The sequence below is a fragment of the Gobio gobio genome, assembly GCF_949357685.1.
Source record: "Gobio gobio genome assembly, chromosome: 10".
Lineage (NCBI taxonomy): Eukaryota > Metazoa > Chordata > Actinopteri > Cypriniformes > Gobionidae > Gobio > Gobio gobio.
In genome coordinates, this window is record NC_137116.1 from 15,315,437 (window position 1) to 15,339,807 (window position 24,371).

A 24,371-nucleotide genomic window follows, 5' to 3' on the forward strand; every position below is an offset into this window, starting at 1 on the left:
GCTATCATTCGGAAAATACCCCAACCAAATCCACAGTTCTAAGCCTGTGAATATTTGATTTGACCACTAGGTGGCGCTGAAGCTTCTCGGGCTCCTTCAGGGCATCGTGCCGATGACACAGTTTCGTAACGATACACTAATGCGTTCATAACATACAGCATTTTACTACAAAACTCAAAATGGCCGCCTCGATTCTAAATTTGACCCTAATCTAAAAGATCACTTCTGATTTCTGAGCAAAGCATTCGGAAGTTAACCCTCGTGCTCTGCTGGATTTCTGCTCACTCCTTATGGTCCGGCTCAAATTCACCCTAATTGGATTAAATACAATTCCCCAAAAATCACACTATGATAAAACGCATACAATCAGAAACAAACAATTCACTTTTAATATCAATACGTTTCACACATTACAAAGAATAAATATCTGAATTTACGATTTATAAATATTTTTAACCACTATTTTTAAGATTGGCCCTTAGGACACTTGCCTTTATACATTTAGAACAATAATATCTTAGTCTAAATCTAAAGTAATCTCGACCAACTATACAGCATTTTAAAGCTTTCAGACTCTAATTTTCATATTTGGTGACTGATTTTCAAAAGAGATGACAGAGCAGGAGATAAACAGCGATAGATTCGTCATTTGTGATGCAGTGCCAAACTATAACGCGCACTCTGACTCTTTCCATATCATTTTGTTTATATGTATTTTAGAGATTGAATTCAAATCAAATATTAACATTACTGCCCAAACAGCTTATGAATAGGATGTCTACTTCATAGATATTCTGAAAAGTATGAAAATATAACGTTCAGATCACTCAAACCATATATGGAAATCCAAGAGTCTACATGTCATCTAGTGGAAAACACACAAAAACATCTTTTTTTTTAGATATCAACCTAAAATTTGCCAAAGAATTTGTTCAGATATTTAGCTTTGATTTTCTTGAGGTTTTAGAATTGAACATGTTTTGTAAAATGTATATTTTATATAAAAAAAAAATATATATATTCATATTCATAAAAGCTTCATGAGGCCGTGTTTTGAAATCGTCATCACTATATAAGTCGTTATTTAGGGTTTTTTTGCGCACAGAAACTATTCTCGTCTTCATAAAGTTATTGTAGAGCCGCTGTAGTGAGATGGACTTTGTAACTTTAGTCTTTAGTGTCTTTTAAGGGTCTTGAGAGTGTAAAGTTGAGCCAATGGAGGCCTTTCAGAGCATCAGATTTACACTAAAATATCTTCATTTGTGTCTGAAGATGAACGGAGGTCTGACGGGTGTCCAACCACATGAGGCTCAGTCATTAATGACACAATCTACAGTTTTGGCTGAACTAACGCTTTAAATGTTTCCCTAAGAGAACCGTTTAAGAGATGATATGCAACACCCTTGAGTTATTCTCTTAGGTAAGGGGAAATCGTCCCTTAAGTTCATACTTGAGGGAAAAACTGCAACCGGGCGCTGGACTTCACGATTCTCTGGGGCAGGAAGACCTGAAGCTGAAGCGAAACGTGTAGTTTTGGATAAAGCGCTATAGAAATAAACGAGGCTTGGCATCGAGCCACTGTCTCCGAAACGCTGCATAACATTATAGCGGGTAATCATGACCAAGGGTTTGAGGGAAAGCGGCTTTGTGGACTAATAGAGATCAGTTATCAGGATTAGTGAATGTACAGCGAACCTTGTGGTTTAAATCTAGAAACTCCAGCGGGATTACAGGCACGTGTCCGAACCGGCCACACACACACACACACACACACACACACACACACACACACACACACACACACACACACACACACACACACACACACACACACACACACACACACACACACACACACACACACACACACCTGACGTGCAGCAGTTTGGCCGTCTGCACGAAGCAGGACTGGTCGGTCTCCTTCAGCACTTCCTGTGCGTATCCCACAAGGCCGCTGTTCTCCAGCATGCCCTGGTACTCCTCCACCTGAGTCCTGAGCCGCTCCACCCGCAGGTTCCTGGCCTGCTCGATGGACCTCAGCATCTCAGTCTTCCTCTCCTGAAGGGTCTCAAACAGACGCTCGAAGTGCTCGTTGGCACGCCTCTCTGCCAGCTGCCCGTTCTCCTGCGGGCACCAGAAGCCTTCGAGTCAGTAATCCGGACATCATCATGCAGAAACACTCACATATACGTCTAGCCGTCACAATCTGGCCCTTGTCAAACTCGCTCAAATCCTCACGCTTGCCCATTTCTCCTGCTTCTAACACAACACATACTTCTAACTCTGAGGACAACATGTTCACTTGCTGCCTAATATATCCCACCCACTAACAGGAGATGAAGAGAGTCATAATGTTATTAGGGATGCCGGCCAAAAAACGGTTTTCTTTGTATTTTTCTGCCGATTTTTCCGGAAGTGCGCCCACGTGCACATTCGCCTATATTGCAATAATTTGCGAACATGTCACTGTGTTACAAACGGAAACTGGAGAACTGAGGGAAGAGACAGGGAATAAAGAGCCGCTTTCCTGCGCAAGCTGAAGTTGCGCGAGCTGAAGTTGAGCGCGAGCTGAAGTTGAGCGCGAGCTGAAGTTGAGCGAGAGCTGAAGTTGAGCGAGAGCTGAAGTTGCGCGAGAGCTGAAGTTGAGCGAGAGCTGAAGTTGAGCGAGAGCTGAAGTTGAGCGAGAGCTGAAGTTGAGCGAGAGCTGAAGTTGAGCGAGAGCTGAAGTTGAGCGAGAGCTGAAGTTGAGCGAGAGCTGAAGTTGCGCGAGCTGTAGTTGAGCGAGAGCTGAAGTTGCGAGAGCTGAAGTTGCGAGAGCTGAAGTTGAGCGAGCTGAAGTTGCGCGAGCTGAAGTTGCGCGAGCTGAAGTTGCGCGAGCTGAAGTTGCGAGAGCTGAAGTTGCGCGAGCTGAAGTTGCGCGAGCTGAAGTTGCGCGAGCTGAAGTTGCGCGAGCTGAAGTTTTAGTGAGCTGAAGTTGCGCGAGCTGAAGTTGAGCGAGCTGAAGTTGCGCGAGCTGAAGTTGCGCGAGCTGAAGTTGCGCGAGCTGAAGTTGCGCGAGCTCACCTCTCCGCCTCCTGATAGTGAGTGTTTGTTCAGATTCTCACGTGTTGGATCGGATGAGAACGAAACAGACTAACTTGTGACAAAGCCGAAATACTTCTTTTTGTAGCCTAAAGAAGAACATGCTGCACTTTAGAAATGAAATACTGTCAGTTCTGTAGCCTATAGGATGATCATTTTTATTTTACCTTAAAATGACATTGACTTAAATTGATTTAAAAAGCACCTGCTGGAGCATCTTAGTTTTTTTAGTTGCATTAAACATTATTTGATTTAACATTTTGGAATAATTATATACTTTGGTTTTATTTAATTTCACTGGTAAAGACTTTTTTTCTTTACACTGAATTTAAAAACAAATGCTGATTTAAGGAACATCTTTGTTTGGATTGCAGAATATGCAGATGTTGCCTTTAATTTCAGATTGCGGACTTGTTTTCATTAGCCAAAAGCCAATTTAACCTTTTAAATACCAAATAAACATCTTGTTCATGTATACTTTAGTTCTTTTATTGTGTAAAAAAATAAATAAATAGGAAATCAGTATCGGAATCTGACAGTTTTCTTGAGAGAAAAAATAAATAAAAAATCGGAATCGGGCATGTAAAATCATGATTGGCGCATCACTGATGTTATGCCTGATGGGTGTATAATGAACGAGCCCCGTTGATGGCATGAATCCGCTCAGGCAGGAAACAGACGCTCTTACCTCGGTGTGATTGATCATCACCTCCAGCTCTGAAATCTGAGTCCGCACTTGGTCTTCTTTGCTGATCAGGTAATGGATGCTCTTGGACAGCTTCTCCTGTTACAGAAAAGCACAGCCCATTAGAACAGTGGAAAAATCATCGACCTCCCGCACGGTTTCCGGACAGAGGAGACACAAGATCCAGCTGGACATGATCAGGCAGAGATGAGGCCATTAAACATGGATGAGTCGGCTGCTTTACAGTCTAGTGTTTCTGACCCAGAGCAACATCAACACTTTAAGCTGAGGAATCAAAACAGCCTGGAGCTTTTGGCAAACATGAGGACATTGTCCAATAAAAACACTCTTTACATTTCAGAACTGACAACATCCTGAACCCAAAACACAAACAGCCCCAGATCATCATCAGAGCCACGCCCAACAGAAGCTCTGCAGACGCCCAGACGCCCTTAAAGCGTTAGTTCAGCCAAAACTGTAAATTGTGTGATTAATGACTGAGCCTCATGTGGTTGGACACCCGTCAGACCTCCGTTCATCTTCAGACACAAATGAAGATATTTTAGTGTAAATCTGATGCTCTGAAAGGCCTCCATTGGCTCAACTTTACACTCTCAAGACCCTTAAAAGACACTAAAGACTAAAGTTACAAAGTCCATCTCACTACAGCGGCTCTACAATAACTTTATGAATCGGCGAGAATAGTTTCTGTGCGCAAAGAAACCCTAAATAACGACTTATATAGTGATGACGATTTCAAAACACGGCATCATGAAGCTTCGGAGCGTTATGAATCAGTGAGTCAATTCAGCGGTTCAGAGCGTTATGAATCAGTGAGTCGATTCAGTGGTTTGGAGCGTCATGAATCAGTGAGTCAATTCAGCTGTTCGGAGCGTTATGAATCAGTGATTCAGCGGTTCAGAGCATTATGAATCAGTGAGTCGATTCAGTGGTTCAGAGCATTATGAATCAGTGAGTCGATTCAGCTGTTCGGAGCGTCATGAATCAGTGAGTCGATTCAGCTGTTCGGAGTGTTATGAATCAGTGAGTCGATTCAGCTGTTCAGAGCATTATGAATCAGTGAGTCGATTCAGCAGTTCAGAGCGTTATGAATCAGTGAGTCGATTCAGCGGTTTGGAGCGTTTTGAATCAGTGAGTCGATTCAGCGGTTTGGATCGCCAAATTTCAGCAGTTTGGCGGTTTGAAACGCGATCCGAATCATGATTCGACTCACTGATTCATAACGCTCTGAAGCTTCATGATGCCGTGTTTTGAAATCGTCATCACTATATAAGTCGTTATTTAGGGTTTTTTTGCGCACAGAAACTATTCTCGTCTTCATAAAGTTATTGTAGAGCCGCTGTAGTGAGATGGACTTTGTAACTTTAGTCTTTAGTGTCTTTTAAGGGTCTTGAGAGTGTAAAGTTGAGCCAATGGAGGCCTTTCAGAGCATCAGATTTACACTAAAATATCTTCATTTGTGTCTGAAGATGAACGGAGGTCTGACGGGTGTCCAACCACATGAGGCTCAGTCATTAATGACACAATTTACAGTTTTGGCTGAACTAACGCTTTAAATCTCAGCAGCTGGAACAGTAAAGTTTCCACATGTAATATATGCAGAGCTGTTAGCCAATCACAGCAGGTGGGCGTTTACACTGAAGACCTGCTAGGACTAAACTCCGGGTCAGTCAGCATTAACTCTAGGCCTGATGTTGGTCATTAAACTGGACGTACCTTGAGGATCTTGTAGGCGCTGCTCATGGAAGTGACCTTGTGATTAGCGTGAGATCCTCCGAGTTTACACAGATGGCAGACGGGACGCCGACACACCTCGCAGTACATGTTGACCTTCTCCATCTCATGCTCCGGACACATCAGCACCTGCAGACCACAGGGAGCCAATGAGCAGAGCTGGGGACGCATTACAACCAGTGTTAGACCATATATCGGCCGATATTTGTGTGATTTTTACGTGTATCGGCCGATATAAAGCTGCTGCGTTCGCTGATATTTTTCCCTGCATTATTTCCAGACAGGCGTCCACAGGGCAGCTCTCACCGTCTGCAAACTCTCTCGCTCTCCCTCGCGCATATTAATCAAAATCAGCTGAGAATTGACGATGGTAAAGGTGGAAAGACTGAAGCTTCACGTGGAGCATTGGGAGATTTTCTCCTGAATTACCGCTGGTGTTGCTCTAGAGATTCAGTGAAGAGCACCTACACTCTAAAACATGCTGGGTTAAAAATAACCCAAGTTGGGTTGAAAATGGACTAACCCATCAATTGGGTTGTTTTAAGCAAACTTTTAACCCAACCGCTGGGTCAAAACAACCCAATTGCTGGGTTAGTCCATATTCAACCCAACTTGGGTTATTTTTAACCCAGCATTTTTTAGAGTGTAAGCATTAAATGACTAGGTTGTAAACAGTTTTAACTGAAGTATAGTCCAGTCAGTGTGCACTTTATTATGCTGCTCGCTTGTTGATACTGTGTGCAATAGTGTCATTATTTTATTTATGCTTAAATATTTATTTTCTGAATTTATTTTCACCACTGAACTCTTTTTTTCTTGTTCTACCTCACCTGTTTTTACTATTTGTTAAATGTTTTTTTTTAGTTCAATAAATGTTCCTTTTTTAAATTTTAAATTGTTATCATCCTGATCATTGTGTCATTTTTATGATGTAAATTGAGGGAGCAAAAGCAGAATCGGCTCCAAATATCGGCTCGAGAGAATCTGCAGCCGTATCGTCATCGGCTAAGGAAAAAAAAAATCCATATCGGTCGATCCCTAATTAACTTGAGTAACATAATAATAATACTTTTTCCAAGTAACTAGTAAAGTAACGCATTACTTTTCAAATTTACAAGTTACTTTTTCACATTAATTTGACTGACAGCTCATGTTGAGAGTCAGTGCAGAGGTGTGTGTGTGTGTGTGTGTGTGTGTGTGTGTGTGTGTGTGTGTGTGCGTGTGTGTGTGTGTGAACATGAGGGTTATTGTACTTCTAGACTAAATGTGAGCATTTATTTATCTCGCACAATAAAGATTCGGTCCTCCTCAAAATGAATAAAATCAGTCAAATGCAAAATCAGAATACTATGCAAACCTCAGCTATTTTTATGCATAATCTACCTTTATATTTAATTGACCGATGTCTTGCTGCTGACCTTTGAGGATGAAAATTACTAGATTTTTAGTTTTTATTGGTAAAACTTTTTTCTCCTGCGTCCTATCCTCCCATTATCCAGAGCTGCGCCCTCTAGTGTTCATGAGGGAATCTGCATCTTTACCTCAGCCTGGGGCGCATTATTTACATTTTGGTATGAAGAGGTCTTTACCGTTGCACAAAAATATAACTTTTTTGTTATAAACAAAAACAAGCCCAGCCCAGGTGAGAAAAAGTAACGCAAAAGTAACGTAACGCATTACTTTTCTTAAAAAGTAACTTGAGTAACTCAATTAGTTACTTTTTAAGGGAGTAACGCAATAATGTAACGCATTGAGTTACTCAAGTTACTTTTTAAGAAAAGTAATGCGTTACGTTATTGCGTTACTCCCTTAAAAAGTAACTAATTGAGTTACTCAAGTTACTTTTTAAGAAAAGTAGTTACTTTTTAAGGGAGTAACGCAATAATGAAACGCATTACTTTTCTTAAAAAGTAACTTGAGTAACTCAATTAGTTACTTTTTAAGGGAGTAACGCAATATTGTACTCAATTAGTTACTTTTTAAGGGAGTAACGCAATATTGTAATGCATTACTTTTCTTAAAAAGTAACTATGTAACTCAATTAGTTACTTTTTAAGGGAGTAACGCAATATTGTAATGCATTACTTTTCTTAAAAAGTAACTATGTAACTCAATTAGTTACTTTCTAAGGAAGTAACGCAATAATGTAACGCATTACTTTTCTTAAAAAGTAACTATGTAACTCAATTAGTTACTTTCTAAGGAAGTAACGCAATAATGTAACGCATTACTTTTCTTAAAAAGTAACTATGTAACTCAATTAGTTACTTTTTAAGGGAGTAACGCAATATTGTAATGCATTACTTTTCTTGGAGGGGCGGGTGGAGGGGCGGGTGGAGGAGCGGGTGGAGGGGGGTGGAGGGGCGGGTGGAGGGGGGTGGAGGGGCGGGTGGAGGGGCGGGTGGAGGAGCGGGTGGAGGAGCGGGTGGAGGGACGGGTGGAGGGGCGGCTGGAGGGGCGGCTGGAGGGGCGGCTGGAGGGGCGGCTGGAGGGGCGGCTGGAGGGGCGGCTGGAGGGGCGGCTGGAGGGGCGGCTGGAGGGGCGGCTGGAGGGGCGGCTGGAGGGGCGGGTGGAGGGGCGGGTGGAGGAGCGGGCGTACCTTGGGTCTGAAGTTGGTGGTGGGTCCCACGTACTCGTGCTGGGCTTTGGGCGTTCCCCAGGGGTGGTGGATCTTGAAGCACTCGTTGCAGAAGCTGGCCTTGCAGTCCATGCAGCTCTTGGTGGCCTCCTGGGCCCCGGGCGGCTTGCACACGGTGCACATGATGGCCACGGCCGCCCGCGCCGCCTGCCGGTACCGCTCCACGATGCCCTCCAGCGTGAAGTTCCGGAAGAGCATGCTGATGCCACGCTCCCCGAGGTCAATGTCATGCTGGCACCCCGGGCACGGGAAGGTGGTGATGCGGGGCGTGACGGAGGAACGCCTCCATCCGGGAGAAGAGATGGACCCTGAGTCAACACGGGAGACCGGGCAGGTGAAAGGGTAGAAGTGGACACACACACACACACACACACACACACACAAGTGGAGAGACTCAGAGACAGCACACACACACACACACACACACACACACACACACACACTCAGGTGGAGAGACTCAGAGACAGCACACACACACACGCATGCGCACACACACACAATGAGGCACTGAGGAAGGTCACACACAGAGGTGGAGAGACTCAGAGACAGCACGCACACACACACACACACACACACACAGGGATCCGGACGGAATGGAAATGAGACACGATTACAGTGGCGAATGAGAGCGAGGGGTGTTTGTAAAGCTGCAGTGTGTCATTCCGGTCAAACGAAACTGCAGAGATGATTCACAGATTTCCCCAAACACTGTCATTGGTCAGTCGAACAGGTTAGTCCCGCCCCTAACCCACCTGATTGGCCGAGTCAGAAGTGGACCAATCCCTGCTCACACACACACACACACACACACAGATCAATGACAGGAAAGGGTCTCAGCGTTTCTGCAATTAGTGATGCATCGCCATTAAAAATCTGTCTGGAAGCAAAACCGGAAATTCAGGAAAGCTGGAGCTGAGCGATTAGTTCTGGCCTCAGGTGTGTTCCTAACCCAACTCAAACAACTCAAACTATTAATACTAGGAGTGTAACGGGACACACAACGGACACAAACTCAACAAACAAATGAACAAATGGTGTCTGTCCTTAAATTAATACAAATATAACTAAAGGTCTCTTAAAGATGTAGATGCATCTCTGCTATAGAACTACAGATCCCTCACATTACAGCAGCTCAGACTAGCCCAAGCTCAGCTGAGACGCATGCTCAGATATAATAATAATAATAATAATAATAATAAACACACTGGCCTCATTCATGAGACGTCCGTGAATATATGAGCCAATTCTGAGAAACGTGTAAAATGGACCTTTACGGAAACTCCAGATTCACAAACGCCACGGATTCGGCCGTTAAACGTGTGTGTATTAATGAAGTCCAAACATATTATTAGGGCTGTCAAAAGATGAATCGCGATTAATCGCATCCAAAATAAAAGTTTGTGTTTACATAATATATGTGTGTGTACTCTGTTAATTATTATTTATATATAAATACACACACCTTTTAGTTTGGATGCGATTAATCTTTTGACAGCCCTAATTATTATATATTATTATATTCAGAATATTACTGAATATAATAATGCAGTAAAGCAGTATTAACTTCATTATTGTTGTTCAGTTGGTGTACGAGTGGGATGATTGGTCGGTGTAGTTTGTCCCGCCCCTCCTCCACTGTGATTGGACGGCCGGGTAAAAAGTGACCGTGATGAGCGCTGAGAGGCATAATCTGAAGGCCACGCCCACCGGGGGGGGGGGGGGGGGGCAATCCCACGCTCTCCATTGACTTTGCCTCCTTGTCATTTCGGACTTATAACAAAAACCAGAACAATGTCTAAAAGCTGATGTGTGAAAGTGTACAGCAAACAAGCTCAACAACACAGAACCAAAAACACAGAAGTTTTGATAAACTGTTGACACAAAACACCAGCTTATAAAGACACAAGCGGATTCAGGCCAATGAGACGACGCCCACTGGAGGAGAACATGATCAGAGGCAGGACATATCATATATAAACCTGACATTTGACTTTACAGTGACACGTTTACTGCACACACACACACACACACACACACACACTGAGTGCCTTTATCCACTTTTGTCTCCTTAATCTCTCGTTTTTTTGAGTCGACAGCTTATAAAAACTTATTTCTGTGTTGTTTAGCTTGTTTGCTGTACACTTTGTCACATTTCAGCTTTTAGACATGGTTCTGTGTTTTGTTATAAGCCTGAAATAACAAGGAGGCAAAGTCAATGGAGAGCGTTTGATTGTTTTCCCCCCGGTGTGGGCGTGGCCTAAATACGCTCTGTCTCTATTACCCAACGCTCAACAGTTATAAAAAATAAAATAAAAAAGACGGGGAAACCAACTCTTGAAATATTATTATAGTTCATAGTTCATCAAAATGTCATCAGTTTGCCTAAATCAGAGTGTTTCAATCGTGGTAGGAGCAGCTGCACATTTCTGATTTTGTGATTTTGACGCTCTATTCGTGTTTGGTGTGAACGCAGCATTAATAATTATTAGGGCTGTGCGATATTGAAGAAAAATGCGATATCCTTGTTAAATAATGCGATATGCGATACGATATTGCTTTAGGTGCGTAAATCTATTTCTTTCTCCAACTGATATCGTTCACTTAAAGCATTATCAACTGTGTTTACATGAATACTCATCAAGACATAACTGTGTGTGTATTTGACAGTTCGAGTGTGTAACACGACACGAAAAAACACCACGTTTTGGTGTGTGTGTGTCAGACAGCGCGAGACTGCAAGGAGTTGTTTTTCGCAAGTTATTGCGTTTAATAACTATTTTTAACGTCAAGCAAGTCACATGAGTAACAGTCGTGTGCTCAGTCTGTTCTCTGATATACACATCGACCTAAAACACACACTTTTCACAGCGTTGGCGTAGCCCATTAAAATCATTCAGATATTGCGAACCCTTGCGATGTGCATATTGGGATATGTACATTTGCGATAATTTCGATATATTGCGCAGCCCTAATAACTATTTCTCTCTCACAGAAAAGGCGTCTGAACGAGCCTCTTTTACGCATCTCGTGTAGCATGAGCTCTTGTGCTCACACACTTCACTCTCCCAGTGAACACACAGCCCGCCCATCATCAGACCATCACACACACACTTCACTCTCCCAGTGAACACACAGCCCGCCCATCATCAGACCATCACACACACACACACACACTTCACTCTCCCAGTGAACACACAGCCCGCCCATCATCAGACCATCACACACACACTTCACTCTTCCAGTGAACACACAGCCTCGCCCATCATCAGACCATCACACACACACTTCACTCTCCCAGTGAACACACAGCCCGCCCATCATCAGACCATCACACACACACACACACACTTCACTCTCCCAGTGAACACACAGCCCGCCCATCATCAGACCATCACACACACACTTCACTCTCCCAGTGAACACACAGCCCGCCCATCATCAGACCATCACACACACACTTCACTCTCCCAGTGAACACACAGCCCGCCCATCATCAGACCATCACACACACACTTCACTCTTCCAGTGAACACACAGCCCCGCCCATCATCAGACCATCACACACACACTTCACTCTCCCAGTGAACACACAGCCCCGCCCATCATCAGACCATCACACACACACTTCACTCTCCCAGTGAACACACAGCCCCACCCATCATCAGACCATCACACACACACTTCACTCTCCCAGTGAACACACAGCCCCGCCCATCATCAGACCATCACACACACTTCACTCTCCCAGTGAACACACAGCCCCGCCCATCATCAGACCATCACACACACACTTCACTCTCCCAGTGAACACACAGCCCGCCCATCATCAGACCATCACACACACACTTCACTCTCCCAGTGAACACACAGCCCGCCCATCATCAGACCATCACACACACACTTCACTCTCCCAGTGAACACGCAGCCCGCCCATCATCAGACCATCACACACACACTTCACTCTCCCAGTGAACACAGCCCCGCCCATCATCAGACCATCACACACACACTTCACTCTCCCAGTGAACACACAGCCCGCCCATCATCAGACCATCACACACACACTTCACTCTCCCAGTGAACACACAGCCCGCCCATCATCAGACCATCACACACACACTTCACTCTCCCAGTGAACACACAGCCCCGCCCATCATCAGACCATCACACACACACTTCACTCTCCCAGTGAACACACAGCCCCGCCCATCATCAGACCATCACACACACACTTCACTCTCCCAGTGAACACACAGCCCCGCCCATCATCAGACCATCACACACACACTTCACTCTTCCAGTGAACACACAGCCCCGCCCATCATCAGACCATCACACACACACTTCACTCTCCCAGTGAACACACAGCCCCGCCCATCATCAGACCATCACACACACACTTCACTCTTCCAGTGAACACACAGCCCCGCCCATCATCAGACCATCACACACACACTTCACTCTCCCAGTGAACACACAGCCCCGCCCATCATCAGACCATCACACACACACTTCACTCTCCCAGTGAACACGCAGCCCCGCCCATCATCAGACCATCACACACACACACTTCACTCTCCCAGTGAACACGCAGCCCGCCCATCATCAGACCATCACACACACACTTCACTCTCCCAGTGAACACACAGCCCCGCCCATCATCAGACCATCACACACACACTTCACTCTTCCAGTGAACACACAGCCCCGCCCATCATCAGACCATCACACACACACTTCACTCTCCCAGTGAACACACAGCCCCGCCCATCATCAGACCATCACACACACACTTCACTCTCCCAGTGAACACACAGCCCCGCCCATCATCAGACCATCACACACACACACTTCACTCTCCCAGTGAACACACAGCCCCGCCCATCATCAGACCATCACACACACACACTTCACTCTCCCAGTGAACACACAGCCCCGCCCATCATCAGACCATCACACACACACACTTCACTCTCCCAGTGAACACACAGCCCCGCCCATCATCAGACCATCACACACACACTTCACTCTCCCAGTGAACACACAGCCCGCCCATCATCAGACCATCACACACACACTTCACTCTCCCAGTGAACACACAGCCCGCCCATCATCAGACCATCACACACACACTTCACTCTCCCAGTGAACACAGCCCCGCCCATCATCAGACCATCACACACACACTTCACTCTCCCAGTGAACACACAGCCCGCCCATCATCAGACCATCACACACACACTTCACTCTCCCAGTGAACACACAGCCCCGCCCATCATCAGACCATCACACACACACTTCACTCTCCCAGTGAACACACAGCCCCGCCCATCATCAGACCATCACACACACACTTCACTCTTCCAGTGAACACACAGCCCGCCCATCATCAGACCATCACACACACACTTCACTCTCCCAGTGAACACACAGCCCCGCCCATCATCAGACCATCACACACACACTTCACTCTCCCAGTGAACACACAGCCCCGCCCATCATCAGACCATCACACACACACTTCACTCTCCCAGTGAACACACAGCCCCGCCCATCATCAGACCATCACACACACACTTCACTCTTCCAGTGAACACACAGCCCCGCCCATCATCAGACCATCACACACACACTTCACTCTCCCAGTGAACACACAGCCCCGCCCATCATCAGACCATCACACACACACTTCACTCTTCCAGTGAACACACAGCCCCGCCCATCATCAGACCATCACACACACACTTCACTCTCCCAGTGAACACACAGCCCCGCCCATCATCAGACCATCACACACACACTTCACTCTCCCAGTGAACACACAGCCCCGCCCATCATCAGACCATCACACACACACTTCACTCTCCCAGTGAACACACAGCCCCGCCCATCATCAGACCATCACACACACACTTCACTCTCCCAGTGAACACACAGCCCCGCCCATCATCAGACCATCACACACACACACTTCACTCTCCCAGTGAACACGCAGCCCGCCCATCATCAGACCATCACACACACACTTCACTCTCCCAGTGAACACAGCCCCGCCCATCATCAGACCATCACACACACACTTCACTCTTCCAGTGAACACACAGCCCCGCCCATCATCAGACCATCACACACACACTTCACTCTTCCAGTGAACACACAGCCCCGCCCATCATCAGACCATCACACACACACTTCACTCTCCCAGTGAACACACAGCCCCGCCCATCATCAGACCATCACACACACACTTCACTCTCCCAGTGAACACACAGCCCCGCCCATCATCAGACCATCACACACACACTTCACTCTCCCAGTGAACACACAGCCCCGCCCATCATCAGACCATCACACACACACACTTCACTCTCCCAGTGAACACACAGCCCCGCCCATCATCAGACCATCACACACACACACTTCACTCTCCCAGTGAACACACAGCCCCGCCCATCATCAGACCATCACACACACACACTTCACTCTCCCAGTGAACACACAGCCCCGCCCATCATCAGACCATCACACACACACACTTCACTCTCCCAGTGAACACACAGCCCCGCCCATCATCAGACCATCACACACACACACTTCACTCTCCCAGTGAACACACAGCCCCGCCCATCATCAGACCATCACACACACACTTCACTCTCCCAGTGAACACACAGCCCCGCCCATCATCAGACCATCACACACACACACTTCACTCTCCCAGTGAACACACAGCCCCGCCCATCATCAGACCATCACACACACACACTTCACTCTCCCAGTGAACACACAGCCCCGCCCATCATCAGACCATCACACACACACACTTCACTCTCCCAGTGAACACACAGCCCCGCCCATCATCAGACCATCACACACACACTTCACTCTCCCAGTGAACACACAGCCCCGCCCATCATCAGACCATCACACACACACTTCACTCTCCCAGTGAACACACAGCCCCGCCCATCATCAGACCATCACACACACTGCAGCTTCACAAGCAGGAAACACTTCAAGCATTCGGAACGAAGGATGAAGAGATGGGCAAACACAGACGTGTGTAGAGAGAGAGAGACACAGAGAGAGATCACAGACGTGCAGATGAGCCATGCGGACGATGACGATGATGAAGAGCGCCGGGGTCAGATCAGGGATAGTGTGCGTATGATGGTGTGTGCGCGTGTATGATGGTGTGCGCGCACGTATGATGGTGTGCGGCGCGCGTATGATGGTGTGCGGCGCGCGTATGATGGTGTGCGGCGCGCGTATGATGGTGTGCGGCGCGCGTATGATGGTGTGCGGCGCGCGTATGATGGTGTGCGCCGCGCGTATGATGGTGTGCGCCGCGCGTATGATGGTGTGCGCCGCGCGTATGATGGTGTGCGCCGCGCGTATGATGGTGTGCGCCGCGCGTATGATGGTGTGCGGCGCGCGTATGATGGTGTGCGCCGCGCGTATGATGGTGTGCGGCGCGCGCCGCGCGTATGATGGTGTGCGCCGCGCGTATGATGGTGTGCGTGCGTATGATGGTGTGCGTGCGTATGATGGTGTGCGTGCGTATGATGGTGTGCGTGCGTATGATGGTGTGCGTGCGTATGATGGTGTGCGTGCGTATGATGGTGTGCGTGCGTATGATGGTGTGTGTGCGTATGATGGTGTGTGTGCGTATGATGGTGTGTGTGCGTATGATGGTGTGTGTGCGTATGATGGTGTGCGTGCGTATGATGGTGTGTGTGCGTATGATGGTGTGCGTGCGTATGATGGTGTGTGTGCGTATGATGGTGTGTGTGCGTATGATGGTGTGCGGCGCGCGTATGATGGTGTGCGGCGCGCGTATGATGGTGTGCGGCGCGCGCCGCGCGTATGATGGTGTGCGCCGCGCGTATGATGGTGTGCGTGCGTATGATGGTGTGCGTGCGTATGATGGTGTGCGTGCGTATGATGGTGTGTGTGCGTATGATGGTGTGCGTGCGTATGATGGTGTGCGTGCGTATGATGGTGTGTGTGCGTATGATGGTGTGCGTGCGTATGATGGTGTGCGTGCGTATGATGGTGTGCGTGCGTATGATGGTGTGTGTGCGTATGATGGTGTGCGTGCGTATGATGGTGTGCGTGCGTATGATGGTGTGTGTGCGTATGATGGTGTGTGTGCGTATGATGGTGTGTGTGCGTATGATGGTGTGTGTGCGTATGATGGTGTGTGTGCGTATGATGAAGTAAAGCGTGTACTTATGCCGTGAGTGTGTTGGGCCGCTCGGGGAGGGGAGGCTGCCGCTCGGCATGCTGGGACCTGAGGCTGCCGCAATGAGACTCAGTGCAGAGGAAAGAAAATAAACGCTCAGACCAGAAACAGCCCATCAGCACACGGTCATTCTGCTCCCAACAGACCACACACAGCGCTCAGCGAGAGCTAGCGGTCAGCGAGAGCTAGTGCTAACCATAGATATAGATAATAAAGGCTAGATGTCTTAGGGCGGAGTCTCTAACGTCCTCAGCGGCGGCCATCTTGTCTCAGGGCTCTGTGGCTCCTGATGTAAGGCGAGTGATCTGAACACAAATACTCTTATCACTGAAATCTGGACGGATTTACAAATGCTGTGGTTTCTTACAAACGTTATTAACGTGGCTATAATTATGGATGCTCGAACAAATTATGAATAATATTAAAAAGTGCAAGCACCATGAAAACACAATGAGTGAGCGAGCTGAGTGTGACAAGATGGCCGCCAGGTGCGGACGTCGACCTCCATTGGCCAGCAGCGGACGAGACATCTAGCCTTTATTATGTACATCTATGGTGCTAGCAGTCAGCGAGAGCTAATGCTAGCGGTTAGCGAGAGCTAATGCTAGTGGTCAGCGAGCGCTAGTGCTAACGGTCAGTCAGGAGAGAAGCGTTTGGAAGGGTAGATCGGGAGATTTAGACACACGTGATCATTCACACGGCCCGAGTTAAGCTCAGGGATATTCGTTTAGAAGTCAAGAAGAAAAACATCTCAATATTCCGGGAGACGGAGATTCTGCGGCTCTTCGGGTTCAAGAGAAGCACACAGGGTTCTAGACACACTACAGCTACACGGGTCACATGACCCACATCTACCTCTCCCTCCAAACGACCTCCTCAGGGAGGCTGCAGTGAGACAAGACGGACAACAGAAGTGAGTGAAACCGGATTCACACCCAATGACGGACATGAACATCACATCTGCAATAAAGCCAACAGATGAGGAAAGAGACCGGAGCATTCCTGACCCGCTTCACAACACTGCATTTAATCTGCTTTGGGTCTCACTCCGATTCTACACACTAAAAAAAAAAGGTTCTATATGGCACCAAAAATGGTTCTTGGCTCGTAATCATAGGGGAACCTTTTTTAGTGTTATATAGCACCAATTTTGGTGCTTCAGCGGTTCTTCACCGGTTCTACAGCGGTTCTTCAACGGTTCTTCAGCGGTTCTTTGACTAAGGTGCTATATACACAAAAAAAGTCTCGTAATCATAGGGGAACCTTTTTTAGTGCTATATAGCACCAATTTTGGTGCTTCAGCGGTTCTTCACCGGTTCTACAGCGGTTCTTCAACGGTTCTTCAGCGGTTCTTTGACTAAGGTGCTATATACACAAAAAAAGTCTCGTAATCATAGGGGAACCTTTTTTAGTGCTATATAGCACCAATTTTGGTGCTTCAGCGGTTCTTCACCGGTTCTACAGCGGTTCTTCAACGGTTCTTCAGCGGTTCTTTGACTAAGGTGCTATATACACAAAAAAAGTCTCGTAATCATAGGGGAACCTTTTTTAGTGCTATATAGCACCAATTTCGGTGCTTCAGCGGTTCTACAGCGGTTCTTTGACTAAGGTGCTATATACACAAAAAAAGTCTCGTAATCATAGGGGAACCTTTTTTTGTGCTATATAGCACCAATTTTGGTGCTTCAGCGGTTCTACAGCGGTTCTTTGACTAAGGTGCTATATACACTAAAAAAAAGTCTTGTAATCATAGGGGAACCTTTTTTAGTGCTATATAGCACCAATTTCGGTGCTTCAGCGGTTCTACAGCGGTTCTTTGACTAAGGTGCTATATACACAAAAAAAGTCTCGTAATCATAGGGGAACCTTTTTTTGTGCTATATAGCACCAATTTTGGTGCTTCAGCGGTTCTACAGCGGTTCTTTGACTAAGGTGCTATATACACTAAAAAAAAGTCTCGTAATCATAGGGGAACCTTTTTTAGTGCTATATAGCACCAATTTCGGTGCTTCAGCGGTTCTACAGCGGTTCTTTGACTAAGGTGCTATATACACAAAAAAAGTCTCGTAATCATAGGGGAACCTTTTTTGTGCTATATAGCACCAATTTTGGTGCTTCAGCGGTTCTACAGCGGTTCTTTGACTAAGGTGCTATATACACTAAAAAAAAGTCTCGTAATCATAGAGGAACCTTTTTTAGTGCTATATAGCACCAATTTTGGTGCTTCAGCGGTTCTTCACCGGTTCTTCAACAGTTATTTGACTAAGGTGCTATATACACAAAAAAAAAGTCTCGTAATCATAGGGGAACCTTTTTTAGTGCTATATAGCACCAATTTTGGTGCTTCAGCGGTTCTTCACCGGTTCTACAGCGGTTCTTCAACGGTTCTTCAGCGGTTCTTTGACTAAGGTGCTATATACACCAAAAAAAATCTCGTAATCATAGGGGAACCTTTTTTAGTGCTATATAGCACCAATTTCGGTGCTTCAGCGGTTCTTTGACTAAGGTGCTATATACACTAAAAAAAGTCTCAATCATAGGGGAACCTTTTTTAGTGCTATATAGCACCAATTTTGGTGCTTCAGCGGTTCTACAGCGGTTATTTGACTAAGGTGCTATATACACTAAAAAAAAGTCTCGTAATCATAGGGGAACCTTTTTTAGTGCTATATAGCACCAATTTTGGTGCTTCAGCGGTTCTACAGCGGTTCTTTGACTAAGGTGCTATATACACTAAAAAAAAGTCTCGTAATCATAGAGGAACCTTTTTTAGTGCTATATAGCACCAATTTTGGTGCTTCAGCGGTTCTTCACCGGTTCTTCAACAGTTATTTGACTAAGGTGCTATATACACTAAAAAAAAGTCTCGTAATCATAGGGGAACCTTTTTTAGTGCTATATAGCACCAATTTTGGTGCTTCAGCGGTTCTACAGCGGTTCTTTGACTAAGGTGCTATATACACTAAAAAAAAGTCTCGTAATCATAGAGGAACCTTTTTTAGTGCTATATAGCACCAATTTTGGTGCTTCAGCGGTTCTTCACCGGTTCTTCAACAGTTATTTGACTAAGGTGCTATATACACAAAAAAAAAGTCTCGTAATCATAGGGGAACCTTTTTTTGTGCTATATAGCACCAATTTTGGTGCTTCAGCGGTTCTTCACCGGTTCTACAGCGGTTCTTCAACGGTTCTTCAGTGGTTCTTTGACTAAGGTGCTATATACACCAAAAAAAATCTCGTAATCATAGGGGAACCTTTTTTAGTGCTATATAGCACCAATTTTGGTGCTTCAGCGGTTCTTTGACTAAGGTGCTATATACACTAAAAAAAGTCTCAATCATAGGGGAACCTTTTTTAGTGCTATATAGCACCAATTTTGGTGCTTCAGCGGTTCTACAGCGGTTCTTTGACTAAGGTGCTATATACACTAAAAAAAAGTCTCGTAATCATAGAGGAACCTTTTTTAGTGCTATATAGCACCAATTTTGGTGCTTCAGCGGTTCTTCACCGGTTCTTCAACAGTTATTTGACTAAGGTGCTATATACACTAAAAAAAAGTCTCGTAATCATAGGGGAACCTTTTTTAGTGCTATATAGCACCAATTTTGGTGCTTCAGCGGTTCTACAGCGGTTCTTCAGCGGTTCTTTGACGAAGATGCTATATACACTAAAAAAAAGTCTTGTAATCATAGGGGAACCTTTTTTAGTGCTATATAGCACCAATTTTGGTGCTTCAGCGGTTCTTCACCGGTTCTACAGCGGTTCTTCAACGGTTCTTCAGCGGTTCTTTGACTAAGGTGCTATATACACTAAAAAAAAGTCTCAATCATAGGGGAACCTTTTTTAGTGCTATATAGCACCAATTTTGGTGCTTCAGCGGTTCTATAGCGGTTCTTCAACAGTTCTTTAGCGGTTCTTTGACTAAGGTGCTATATACACTAAAAAAAAAGTCTCGTAATCATAGAGGAACCTTTTTTAGTGCTATATAGCACCAATTTTGGTGCTTCAGCGGTTCTTTGACTAAGGTGCTATATACACTAAAAAAAGTCTCGTAGTCATAAGGGAACCTTTTTTAGTGCTATATAGCACCAATTTTGGTGCTTCAGCGGTTCTTCACCGGTTCTACAGCGGTTCTTTGACTAAGGTGCTATATACACTAAAAAAGTCTTGTAATCATAGGGGAACCTTTTTTAGTGCTATATAGCACCAATTTTGGTGCTTCAGCGGTTCTACAGCGGTTCTTTGACTAAGGTGCTATATACACTAAAAAAAAGTCTCGTAATCATAGGGGAACCTTTTTTAGTGCTATATAGCACCAATTTTGGTGCTTCAGCGGTTCTTCAGCGGTTCTACAGCGGTTCTTTGACTAAGGTGCTATATACACTAAAAAAAGTCTCGTAGTCATAAGGGAACCTTTTTTAGTGCTATATAGCACCAATTTTGGTGCTTCAGCGGTTCTACAGCGGTTCTTTGACTAAGGTGCTATATACACTAAAAAAAAGTCTCGTAATCATAGGGGAACCTTTTTTAGTGCTATATAGCACCAATTTTGGTGCTTCAGCGTTTCTTCACCGGTTCTACAGCGGTTCTTTGACTAAGGTGCTATATACACTAAAAAAAAGTCTTGTAATCATAGGGGAACCTTTTTTAGTGCTATATAGCACCAATTTTGGTGCTTCAGCGGTTCTTCACCGGTTCTACAGCGGTTCTTTGACTAAGGTGCTATATACACTAAAAAAAAGTCTCGTAATCATAGGGGAACCTTTTTTAGTGCTATATAGCACCAATTTTGGTGCTTCAGCGGTTCTTCACCGGTTCTACAGCGGTTCTTTGACTAAGGTGCTATATACACTAAAAAAAGTCTCGTAATCATAGGGGAACCTTTTTTAGTGCTATATAGCACCAATTTTGGTGCTTCAGCGGTTCTTCACCGGTTCTACAGCGGTTCTTTGACTAAGGTGCTATATACACTAAAAAAAAGTCTCGTAATCATAGGGGAACCTTTTTTAGTGCTATATAGCACCAATTTTGGTGCTTCAGCGGTTATTCACCGGTTCTACAGCGGTTCTTTGACTAAGGTGCTATATACAATCTAAAAAAAGTCTCGTAATCATAGGGGAACCCATTTAGTGCTATATAGCACCAATTTTGGTTCTTCAGAGGTGCTGTATAGCACCTTAGTCAAAGAACCGGTGAAGAACCTCTGTAGAACCGCTGAAGAATCACTGAAGCACCAAAATTGGTGCTATATAGCACTAAAAAAGGTTCCCCTATGATTATGAGCCAAGAACCATTTTTGGTGCCATATAGAACCTTTTTTTTTTTCAGAGTGTAAGAGGATTACAACAAATAAACAATTTGGGCAAAATGCATATCAGCTTTATAAATTCTAAATATTAAGAAGCATGAATCTTTCACAAATTAAATCACATTACTTCCATCCATTTTAGACTTTAATGCTTAATATAGGGTTAGGATGGAAGGAGCCTCATTAGTTTGAGAGAGTTTGATCCGGACTCACGCCGGTTACCTGATCGCACCAGCCGGTCCAGCCGCTCCATGCTCGGGGACGGGACTCTGGCGCGGGGGCTGCCCGGGTTCGAGCTCTCGGAACCGGCGTCGGTGCTGAACGAGTCGTCGTGGTTCGGCATGAGCAGATCTCGGACGCATTTGTGGCAGACGCTGTGCTGACAGGGCAGGATGAGCGGGTGGGTGAACAGCTCCTTACAGATGGGGCAGATCAGCTCCCGCTCGATGTTCCTCATCGGAACCTGTCGACAAACAGCCCGAGTTACTACACAAACACACAAACACACAAACACACAACACCGCCCGAGCGCTTCGCTGGAACCAGAGCAGATGATTCAGAGGAGCCGAGTCATTCAGATGATTCAGTTGATTCTCGACTCACGCGCTCTTGGGGAAGTAACGTTAACCGACTTTCATTGTTCACTTCGACTTTCTAATCCGAGCCTAAAGTGCCTAAGATTGTCTAACTGTGGACAAACCGTGACGAGGACGAAGATCTACAACGCCTCATTTATAAAACTAACTCTAAACAATCGGCTCAACTGTCCCTCAGACAATAGCAGGTTCACTGAGGGGATGAAGGAGCGGAACCGACTCCGGGACTCACCGGGACCGAGCTTCGCCTGGACATCGCGAGCAGAATAACGACCAACACCGCGAACGAGGAGATACGAACTAACTTTCGAGGATAACGCGCGTTAATGCGCGAGCGCCGCGACGCCGGAGAGCAACAGCCGAATGTGGGCGGAGACACTGCCCGTCACTATAGCAACCCTGCAGCGAAACCATTTAGTATTTAAATAAGGGGCGGGGTCCGCCACATTCATCACATCATCATCGTTCACATCAAAGGCGACGCTAATTAAATAAACCCTTCGCGCTAAAATGACATCACACACGTGCGCGATATTACAGATGAACGCAACGTATAGAAGTGACGTCATTTTGAGGCGGATGAATATTATGTGTTATTTATGTCAAGCCTCTGCAGAGAATCATAAAGCATAACACGATCCATCACACGATCCGCATGAAACACCGAGTGTGTGTGTGTGTGTGTGTGTGTGTGTGTGTGTGTGTGTGTGTGTGTTAATCTCTCAGCTCATGTCGGATGAATCTCACCTCGCCTCTCTCGATGCGCTCCACGATACTCGCGAACTCGGACAGATCCGAGTCCGACATCCTGAGGCCGGTGTGAGGCCGAGCCGGTGATGATGCGCTGCTGCTCCGCTGGACTCGCGCCGCTCAGACTCACTGGAGGAGGATCAGCCTGACCTGAAGACGCGAGGCTCCGCCCACTCGCTCCGGCGGTGGGCGTGGCCTTGCGGGACTGACAGCTCTTTGTGTAGTTCTGCCATCTGATACAACTTTCATCTGACACACACACACACACACACACACACACTCACTCACTCTCTCTCTCTCTCTCTCTCTCTCTCTCTCTCTCTCTCTCAATTCAATTCGCTTTATTGGCATGACATACATGGGTACATATTGCCAAAACATTTCACAAAGCAAAACAAATACATACATAAAACACATTCACATTTATATTTATATATACATATATTAATAATATTATTAATCTGGACGTGTTCACTCAGTACATCTTAATTTGTGGCATTTATAGATATGCTGTGCTATATAAGGGGAAGCAGGTCCTTCACCGAGTAAGATCTTTAGTTTTCCAGGATCATGGAGTGACTGGAACTCAGGGATAATGTGTTGGATTTGACTATAGAGTGAGTCTCTGAGGGGTGTGTGTTTATCACAGTGGAGGAGGAAGTGTGCCTCCGTCTCCACTGCTCCTGATCTACACTCACTACAGATCCGCTCTTCTGGAGGCAGCCACGTCTTCTTATGACGCCCTCTCTCTATGGCCAGTGTGTGCTCACTCAGTCTGTACTGTGTTAATAATGCTCTGTGTGTTGTGTTCCTGACTGAGACCAGATAGTTAGCCAGACTGTACTCTCTGTTTAGACCCAGATAACATTGGAGACGGCTTTGCTCTTTGGTTTGATGTTTCCAATGCTGCATATATGTCTCTTTCTCATGTTTCATTATTTCTTTGATTTTTGCATGTTTTACAGGAGCAGTGGTATACACTATATTCATCAGTTCTGACACCATTACACAAAGATGACTGTTCTGTGTTTGTAGGGCTTTAAAATGAAGATCATCTTCAGAACTTGAGTGTAGGTGGATCCAGAACTTCAAGGCTCTTTTTTTAATGGTTAGATTAAGGGGAAGTGGGCCTAGCTCCGCCCTGCATGCGTTGTTGGGTGTGTTTCTGTGGACGTGGAGGATGTTCCTACAGAACTCCACATGCAGACCTTCTACAGGGTGTTTGTCCCAGACCTTATGGCTGTAGTTAGTCGCTGGACCCCAGACCTCACTTCCATACAGTGCAATGGGCAGAATGACGCTATCAAAGATCT

General features: G+C 45.8%; 1 protein-coding gene across 1 annotated transcript in view; it reads right to left on the reverse strand.

The window, feature by feature from the left end:
• Positions 1-23,115, reverse strand: part of trim36 (tripartite motif containing 36) — a gene marked incomplete at both ends in the record, with an annotated part of 34,788 nt that extends 11,673 nt beyond the window's left edge. Inside the window, 7 exons of the mRNA XM_079826296.1 lie at positions 1,869-2,124; positions 3,770-3,865; positions 5,504-5,650; positions 8,121-8,467; positions 17,260-17,289; positions 21,935-22,175; positions 23,056-23,115. Of these exons, the coding sequence (XP_079682422.1) occupies positions 1,869-2,124; positions 3,770-3,865; positions 5,504-5,650; positions 8,121-8,467; positions 17,260-17,289; positions 21,935-22,175; positions 23,056-23,115 (1,177 nt within the window). The remainder of the gene's footprint in view (positions 1-1,868; positions 2,125-3,769; positions 3,866-5,503; positions 5,651-8,120; positions 8,468-17,259; positions 17,290-21,934; positions 22,176-23,055) is intronic.
• Between the last annotated feature and the right edge of the window lie 1,256 nt (positions 23,116-24,371).